The 10,160-nt window shown below is 43.9% G+C and overlaps 1 protein-coding gene across 1 annotated transcript in view; it reads right to left on the reverse strand.

The window, feature by feature from the left end:
* Positions 1 to 9,354, reverse strand: part of LOC311112547 (ATP-binding cassette sub-family B member 6-like) — a 37,642-nt gene extending 28,288 nt beyond the window's left edge. Inside the window, exons 1-6 of the mRNA XM_084155683.1 lie at positions 9,107 to 9,354; positions 7,348 to 7,884; positions 5,164 to 5,307; positions 2,168 to 2,357; positions 1,795 to 1,887; positions 31 to 223 (exon numbers count right to left, since the gene is read on the reverse strand). Of these exons, the coding sequence (XP_084011809.1) occupies positions 31 to 223; positions 1,795 to 1,887; positions 2,168 to 2,357; positions 5,164 to 5,307; positions 7,348 to 7,872 (1,145 nt within the window). The 5' untranslated portion in view covers positions 7,873 to 7,884; positions 9,107 to 9,354. The remainder of the gene's footprint in view (positions 1 to 30; positions 224 to 1,794; positions 1,888 to 2,167; positions 2,358 to 5,163; positions 5,308 to 7,347; positions 7,885 to 9,106) is intronic.
* Between the last annotated feature and the right edge of the window lie 806 nt (positions 9,355 to 10,160).

A 10,160-nucleotide genomic window follows, 5' to 3' on the forward strand; every position in this document is an offset into this window, starting at 1 on the left:
AAACGCACAATTTATTATTAGGAGACCCACCTGAGCAGGCTATTGATGGAGGAGGTGCCGCGGTCGATGCTACGCAGGACGTCCCCGGTGCGCCGGCCCAGGTGCCAGCGCAGCGACAATGAGTGCAGGTGGCCGAACAGACGCACCTGCACCACCCGATTGGTGTACTGCTGCACGCGGATCCACAGGAAGGACCGCAGGTTACTGACGAAGCCGGACGCACCTAGAGAGAGAGTAAGGTACAGGAAAGAGAAGAAGAGAGAGAGGGAGAAGGGGGGAGGGTGAGAGTGGGGTTGGGGAGAGTAGAGAGAGGGGGGAAGGAGAAAGGGGAGCGGAGATATAGAGAGCGAGGGAACAAGAGAGATAATTAAAATAACAGTACTCAAGGAGTCCAAGGAATGGGTGTAGCAGAGAAAGACAATATGGAGGTGAAATTCCCACTCACCCAGGGCTCTAAATTATTTATATTTTTTTAAATTGGTAGCACTGGTGTTCCCAACTTAAAAAAGTTAGGAGCACCACATGAAATTTAGGAGCACCAGAAAATACGATTTTTAAAAAATTGATTAATATACAGCCTATATTGGGCCTATATGAATTATAGCTACTTTCGAAGCACATGTTGTGCCCTATAAACTAACATGTAACACTGTAAATACATTAGTTTATTATAAAAGCTAAAACGTTGATACAAATACCTGTCATTGAAATTACAAAGTCATCTGTGGAATATTAGGTTTCTACATTGTGTAAAAGCACTATTTTCCTATTGAGAGAGAAGGGTGTAATTGCAGACCGCAATTAGGGGCGTTTTCTGATATAGGCGTTTCTTGATATCACGATGCTCACCATTGGTCCGTGGCCATTTCTTTCGCGTCGGGACAACAGTTGTTGACAACTGTAGCATTGTAGCTAAGCCTAACCCTTTTCCTAACTTTAACCTCATTCTCCTAACCTGCCACACTAATTCACCTGACACGTTAATAATCCTAACCTGCCACGTTACTGATCCTAACCTGCCACGTTAATGATCCTAACCTGCCAAGTTTAATGATCCTAACCTGCCACGTTAATGATCCTAACCTGCTATGTAAACAAATCATATTTGTCGAGAAACCATCCGTCTCGTAACACCAGAATTGACCAATGGCAGGCACCAATGGACGTTTCCTGATATCAAGGAATGACCACATCAGGAAACGCCCCAAATTGCGGTCTGCAAATACACCATATTGTTTGAGATGCATTAGATAAAACATTTTACACTCTCTCTTTAAAAGGTCAGGTTTGTGATGATGAAATGCAAGATATCTGTCATTCATTCATTGCTATGTTCATTGATCTCCTGAAGAAGCTGTCCCTTTTCCTTTCTTTCTGTGCCCCCAAATGTTTGGATATACTGGTCAAGTTACCAGGTTGTTAGCTAGCTAGCCAATGCAGTAACATGACTGAACAAAGTGTCAACAAATGGTTAACGCGCGAGTAGTTTTAGAACAACCCACAACATGGTTTATGAATGTAAAATGTCGTCCCAGCTTTTCACTATAGGAAGATAAAAATGTTGCGCCAGTAATATGGGTCAGATCTTTTGACCTGGTTGGGCTGGAAGCAAGCAGCTTTCGCTGTAGAAATGGTGCAACGATGACGCTAACGAATCTCCACTCGCTTGTTTCACTAGGGCACTCGGAAACAACGGTACGGCGAAGCCTTATCATTACAACCAAAATAAAACTCCTAGTCGCACAGCAAAATATTATTGACAAAATTGGTCGCACTTTAGAACCCTGCACTCACCTGCCCCTCCACCTTGCAGGAACTTGAGCAAGACGTAGACACACACAGTGGTGGCCAAAGTCGTCCAGCTGCTTCCATCAGTCAGCTCATTCACTGTGAGTGTGTGAGAGAGAGAGAGAGAGAGAGAGAGAGAGGTTTTGAAAAGGGTTGACAGTCCCAGGTCATCTTTTCTACAGTTTTGCTGGGCAGGTTATCAGATGTCAGCCACAATGATATCCTAAAAAACTTCTGAGAATGTGCAGCGCAGCACCAATAAAGACAACCTGCAACGCAACCAATAAGGCTATGACAGCAACAAGTAGGAATTTAAAAAGGCATCCAGATAAAAGCTGGATCTAGGGGAGATGTTGTGAAACAAGGGATGCTCTCTCACCGATGTTCTTGTAGTAGATGGGCACAAAGACATTGATGACCCTCTCCAGACCCAGCAGGCACAGGCAGAGGAGCACCAGGCCCTGTAACAGCATGCTGCCTTTGGGCCACATGTAGGGCACCAGCAGACGCACCTTCTGCCTAAAGTCCTGCCAGGTAGACTGGGATTCCTCTGCCCCATCCAACAGAGGCTGGGGTACAGATAGAGATATTAGGGGTTATTATGGGCATACATATGCAGACCTACTGTAGAGGTATGTCGTGAACTTAATAAATATAGACAGACAGTATAGACTCATTACAAACTACTGTACGTTACACACCCAATCACACTGAAAAGGGACACATTCTTATTTATACAAGATATATATTGGATATTGTACACACATAAACAACAACAAAAAAGGTTGTGGCCGGGGACTTTAATGCAGGCAAACTTAAATTGGTTTTACCAGCATGTCACATGTGCAACCAGAGGGGAAAAAACTCTAGACCACCTTTATTTCACACACAGAGACGCGTACAAAGCTCTCCCTCAATTTGGCAAATCTGACCATAATTATATCCTCCTGATTCCTGCTTACAAGCAAAAACTAAAGCAGGAAGTACCAGTGACTCGCTCAATACGGAAGTGGTCAGATGGCGCGGATGCTAAGCTACAGGACTGTTTTGCTAGCACAGACTGGAATATGTTCCGGGATTCATCCAATGGCATTGAGGAGTATATCACCTCCGTCACTGGCTTCATCAATAAGTGCATCGATGATGTCGTCCCCACAGTGACCGTACGTACATATCCCAACCAGAAGCCATGGAGTTGCCGCTTTCAAGGAGCGGGACACTAATCCGGACGCTTATAAGAAATCCTGCTATGCCCTCAGACAAACCATCAAACAGGCAAAGCGTCAATACAGGACTAAGATTGAATCCTACCTTACCAGCTCTGATGCTCGTCGGATGTGGCAGAGCTTACAAACTATTACGGACTACAAAAGGGAAACCCAGCCGCGAGCTGCCCAGTGACGAGAGCCTAACAGACAGGCTAAATGCCTTTTATGCTCGCTTCGAGGCAAGCAACACTGAAGCAGGCATGAGAGCACCAGCTGTTCCGAATGACTGTGAGATCACGCTCTCCGTAGCCGATGTGAGCAAGACCTTTAAACAGGTCAACATTCACAAGGCCGTGGGGCCAGACAGATTACCAGGATGTGTACTCAGAGCATGCGCGGACCAACTGGCAAGTGTCTTCACAGACATTTTCAACCTCTCCCTGACCGAGTCTGTAATACCTACATGTTTCAAGCAGATCACCATAGTCCCTGTGCCCAAGAACTTCAAGGTAACCTGCCTAAATGATTACCGCCCAGTAGCACCCACGTCGGTAGCCATGAAGTGCTTTGAAAGGCTGGTCATGGCTCACATCAACACCATCATCCCAGAAACCCTAGACCCACTCCAATTCGCATACCGCCCCAACAGATTCACAGATGATGCAATCTCAATTGCACTCCACACTTTCCCACCTGGACAAAAGGAACACCTATGTGAGAATGCTGTTAATTGACTACAGCTCAGTGTTCAACACCATAGTGCCCACAAAGCTCATCACTAAGCTAAGGACCCTGGGACAAAACACCTCCCTCTGCAACTGGATCCTGGACTTCCTGATGGGTTTCCCCCAGGTGGTAAGGGTAGGCAACAACACATCTGCCACGCTGATCCTCAACACGGGTCCCCTCAGGGGTGCATTCTTAGTCCCCTCCTGTACTCCCTGTTCACCCACGATTGCGTGGCCAAGCACGACTCCAACACCATCATTACGTTTTCTGACGACACAATGGTGGTAGGCCTGATCACCGACAACGATGAGACAGCCTATAGGGAGGAGGTCAGAGACCTGGCAGTGTGGTGCCAGGACAACAACCTCTCCCTCAACGTGAGCAAGACAAAGGAGCTGATCGTGGACTACAGGAAAAGGAGGGCCAAACACGCCCCCATTCACATCGACAGGGCTGTGGTGGAGCGGGTCGAGAGCTTCAAGTTCCTTGGTGTCCACATCACCAACAAACTATCATGGTCCAAACAGACCAAGACAGTCGTGAAGAGTGCATGACAATGCCTATTCCCCCTCAGGAGACTGAAAAGATTTGGCATTGGTCCCCAGAATCTTAAACATTTCTACAGCTGCACCATTGAGAGCATCCTGACTGGTTGCATCGCCGCCTGGTATGACAACTGCTCGGCATCTGACCGTAAAGTGCTACAGAGGGTAGTGCATACTGTCCAGTTCATCACTGGGGCCAAGCTTCATGCCATCCAGGACTTCTATACTAGGCAAGTGTCAGAAGGCCCAAAAAAAACTCCAGTCACCCAAGTCATAGACTGTTCTCTCTGCTACCGCACGGCAAGCGGTACCGGAGCGCTAAGTCTAGGTCCAAAAGGCTCCTTAACAGCTTCTACCCCCAAGTCATAAGACTGCTGAACAATTAATCAAATGGCTACCCGGACTATTTGCATTTATTTATTTTTACACTGAGGCTACTCGCTGTTTATTATTTATGAATAGTCACTTTACCCCTACCTACATGTACATATTACCTCAATTACATTTACATTTTAGTCATTTAGCAGACGCTCTTATCCAGAGCGACTTACAGTTAGTGAGTGCATACATATTTTCATACTGGCCCCCCGTGGGAAACGAACCCACAACCCTGGCGTTGCAAGCGCCATGCTCTACCAACTGAGCTACACGAGCTACTCGACTAACCTGTACCCACACACATTGACTCGGTACTGGTACCCCCTGTATTTAGCCTCGTTATTGTTATTTAATTATGTTACTTTTTATAAACTTTTGTTTATTTAGTAAATATTTTCTTAACTCTTTTTTCTTAAAACGGCATTGTTGGTTAAGGGCTTGTAAGTAAGCATTTCACCTGTTGTATGCGGCGCATGTGACAAATTACATATTATTTTATTTTTTTACTAGGTTACCTGGCCAGTGCTGCCCTCCACGTCACGTTCGTCCTCGTTGATCAGGAGCATGTACGGTCTCCGTGGTAAACCCGGAGCCTTCAGGCCCAGGAAGAAGAGTGTTCCCGTGCCGACGTAGCGCATCAACCAAAGAGAAAATTCCACCTGAGGTAATGAATGAAAAATGCTAAGTCATGACTGAACCTTTAAAGGGGAAATCTGCAGTTTTGGTAAAAAGCTGAGGGAATGGCCTGGTGAAATGGAACCACTCTCAAATACATAGACAGAGCTATGGATGCAAGGACTGACCATCCATGATATCAAAATTATAGCTTTAACCATGTTTTGAGGCTATACACTGTTTGTTTACATTTACAATGTTTATATTAAAGTAAAACAAGCTTATATTTTGGTTGTGATGGGGTGTGACAGTTGAACTAAGCTCGAGGTATTTATAAGTTATAATCTTCAAGAATCAATGGGTATATATCATTAGTCCAAAAATGGATGTAGCAATTGCAGATTGACTCTTTAAAGGAATACTACACTCATAAACTATATTTTAGTATGTTGTCCACTGTTAATTCAATTCCAATGGGACTCTTAATACAATCCCATCACAATCCCAAATGGTGCATGTCAGCAGTCAAAATTTTTATTTTTTGAGTGTAGTATTCCTGCTGACTGACAAGCATAACTGCATAAAACACAGAAAAACCATATTTCAATACTTCATTCAACACATAACATTTGTCTTACATTTACATTTGAGGAATTTAGCAGACACTCTTATCCAGAGTGATTTACATGGTTAAGTGCCTTGCTCAAGGGCACATTGACAGATTTTTCACCTAGTCTGCTCTGGGATTCAAACTAGCGACCTTTCGGTTACTGGTCCAACGCTCTTTAACGGTGGTCTACCTGCTGCCCCAACTTCAATGTGAGGCCGAGGCTATCATTCAAAAAGTCATTTACTCAGGAGTTGTTGGATCATTCAGGATTGGAGGAGAGGTGAGTCAGTGGTTACAGTCAGACTAACTGTACAAAGTAAACTACTGTACACATTATGACACAAAGTAACCAGTGGACTGTGTCATATACTTTGTGGCATAACAACCCATTGGAAGAGCTAAGATGGTGAAAGCTTGGTAAAAAGCTAATGAAGATGCATTCAGAACGCATTAGTTGAATACAACTGGGAGACATACTAAACAGCCATACCTCAAGACTTGTACAACCTAAAGTCATGCTGAGTGGGACGACCAATGACAGCCACTGGGAGGGGCTAAGAAAAGGCGTGATCTGATTAGTTACAAAATGTATATTTGGGGGCGTGGATGTAGACGGCAAGATGGGGCAATGACTCAGCACTTCTAGAGTTACTCAAAGCTGACTAATGATCATGGCTCCTCCCCCTTCCACTGCTGTGTCATGGTTGGAATGGCAGTTTCTATTTTAGCAGTCTTCTTGTGAGAAACTGCTTTGTAATAGATTTTTTTTTTTTTTTTTACAATCACAACAGTCATGACAAAATGGGATTTAGAGGTTATTAAGTAGGTACTTAGGGTTGATAAGAAACATTAAACCTAGCCTATGTGTCCAATTTACACAGATACAGTATCACACCCTATGAGTAGACTGAGGTTGTTAAAACGTTGACATATAATGTTACTGGCTATTAGCATTAAACTTAACATTGCGTTTCCACACTCCATTACACAAGTGTAGTAGTGGGCTTTCTTAAAAGTAAGTCAGTCTACTCATAGGGTGTGATACTGTATCTGTGTAAATGGGACAAATAGGCTTGGTGAAAGAACCGCAATGAAACTAGGGAGTGGGATGGCACTTCTTCCTCACTTAAGTTTGAGCTGTGGGGGTTCATTCAAAGAGGTGAAACGTTTGAAGTGATGCAGATAGAAACGCAAGGAACAGATCTAGCACCATTTCCAACTTAACCTGACAGTTAAACATGTTTATTCTACACCAATACATTTTTATCTGACGGTCCTCTAACGCTACACCCTCCTGAACAGACCCCAGTGCCACGTTCAATAGGCAAGGTTGTGGAACATTCAGATAGAAATACATTATGTAGAACAGACGTGTCTATTTGAGTGATATGTAGAGTGAGGAATCACGTCAGCTCTATTGGGGACATTCTACAATGTTACACCCTCCTCAACAATACCCCTGGTCCTATCTCACTTGCTGCTGTGTGTTCTCCAGGCCCCACCACCAGTAAGGGCTTGCCCAGGAGACGAAGGCCAGGTTCTCTGCCGAGAATGCCACAGCCCAGAAGAGCAGCAGCACCGTGCTGTGGCCCCGCGTCCGGTCCCTCACCAGAACCCTCCTCCTCTCCAGCCTTAGCAGGGCCACGGCCCAGACCCAGCCCAGCATGGACAGGCAGCCGTACAGCACCACGTAGCCAGGGAGTTCCCCTACCCCGCCTCCACCAGTCGCCCTCCACACCAGCCCCCCCAGGAACTGCAGCAGGAGGAGCAGGGAGACTGCCAGTTGGAGGCCATAGAGGCGCGAGCGCGGTATGAACTTGGGCTCCATCTCGGTGCCGTAGCGGCGGTAGCAGACGCAGTGGAAGGTGCCGAAGAAGAAGGAGAGGGTAAGCAGGACGGTGGGCACCAGGGTGAAGTAGAAGCAGGGTGAGATGCCGCCCTCCAGCCAGGCTTCGGAGATGGAAGCGCTGGCCTCACAGTAGCTTTGCACTGCCACCATGGTGGCTGGGAGCTGGGGAGACAGGGAGGGGGAAAGAGAGTACTCACTATTACAGACATATTACTACCACATTAGGCCTACACATAGGGCTCAAGATCATCAGCCTGGTCCACATGGATGTTAAGAGACTTTAAAAAGGCAGGACTGGCGAAGGAAATCATACAGTAGACTGCATGAAATTAGTTTTCAAAAATACATTCTCTACAGTATTTTCGGATTTGCACCGGACCTTATTTGTATCCTATTCTAAACTGCTATTCATGATGACGTTTAACTAGTCTAACTTCTTTCATTCATAACTCCCCCAGCAGCGATCAAAAGTGAAGTTAGTCAACACCATGAACACTTGTTCATTATTTTGCAGGACAAACATGCTATATGCTACCCTACTTAACGTATCAGGGTCAAGAGCAGATTGAATCTCAGTGTGCGTGTTGTACTATGAAGCAAAACACAGCAAGCATCTCTTCCTAGTCTATAATGATTCAACAGACTTGAATAGGCCTAAGAGATCCAGGCCAGCCCTGCTATATCAGGCTGTGAACTTTACAATATGGTTAGTGCTTCAGTCATGGCTCCTAACAGCACCCCAGCCAGTCAGGCGAATCCACAACCCATAGTGTCATCTGGAGTGGGCGAAGGACCAATTCTGATTCAGTCAAGGAAGTTATGACACATAATATTTCATCAACTGATATTCATTCAAAATATCACACTAGAATTAGGTTACAGTGGTATGCCGACACATGGCTAATGTACCATGGAGTAGCTTGGCATGTTGGAACGAAGCCCTCACAAGCTCCAGTTCAGAGAGAGGTCAGAATGCACATTGTAATTTCAACTAATACAATTATTCATTTGGATGTATATGATTTATCTTAATGAAAGAACAACTGTACCTTATTATCATAACCCCCCAAAACGATTAACCCCTACTACTCCATTGTTTATGTTTTCGTTGTCATATGATATGGAACTTTGTAAACAAATGTTTCAGAAGATGTTTTACAAAAAGGTTGTTGCTCTCATGGAATCATTTCTTGAGCACTACAGATATTATCATAGGAATCAAGATGCATTTGCCCCAGTGGAATTGTTTAGCCTATGTGTTTCTTAGTTGCCCGCTCTTTGACAGACAGAAGCTACCATTTGTGGCGTTTCTGTCTGACCTATCAAGATAGCTAGCTAGCTAAATTAGCTAGATTAGATCTGTTGCTGTTATTACAACACTCACCTTCTCAAGACAAGCTGGCGCTGGAAAGCGATTTAGTGAATTGAAACTCCCAACAAATAACCAATTTTACGCGAAGAGTTATTAAAAGTCAAAAATAACAATAATGGTAACGTTGTTGTATTAACTTGTAAATTGTCATTATTCTTCTTGCGGCATAAATGGAACAAAGTAATCCATGACTCGGCAATCGACACTTTCTTACAAAACTCTACTGCCTGAACCGGGTTAGCGCCCCATGGCTCACACGCATGTTCAAAACGAATGTTACGCAATCTCGTATATGGCCAGTAGATGATAGTATATACAAAGACATCATACCCGGTGGAAAATCATTTGTTACTATTAAATGAATACTAATAACTACATTATTTATGTTGCCATTTGTCATTATTATGTATTTTACTTTATTTGTATTGCTGTGTTATGCTGTATTATAATGTTGTATAATAATGTTGCATAATCACCTTCTGGTGTAAAAACCATGGAAATTAAAAAAAGTAGGCATTGGTCTGAAGCCGAAAAAGAAAGGAAATTGACATGAGCACCACAATGCGTACTCCAGCCACGCTCTACCAAGGTTTACAAGCACAAAGCTTGGAACTACTACAGTGGCTATGTTGGTCTATTGTACTTCAAACAATGTGTAGGCAGATTGCTTAGGATTCAAACCTTCTTCAGAGGGATAATGAACTTTACAGTGTCCTGCTATTAAAATAATGTATACAGCGCATTCGGAAAGTATTCAGACCCCTTGACTTTTTACACATTTAGTTACGTTACAGCCTTATTCTAAAATGGATTAAAGTAATGTATATCCCCATCAATCTACACACCATACCCCATAATGACAAAGCGAGAACACGTTTTTAGAATTTTTTGCAAATGCATTAAAAACAAAAAACAGAAATACCTTATTTACATAAGTATTCAGACCCTTTGCTATGAGACTCAAAATTGAGCTCAGATGCATCCTGTTTCCATTGATCATCCTTCAGATGTTTCTACAACTTGATTGGAGTACACCTGTGGTAAATTCAATTGATTGGACATGATT

Source organism: Coregonus lavaretus (genome assembly GCF_964263955.1).
Source record: "Coregonus lavaretus genome assembly, chromosome: 38".
Taxonomy (NCBI): Eukaryota; Metazoa; Chordata; class Actinopteri; order Salmoniformes; family Salmonidae; genus Coregonus; species Coregonus lavaretus.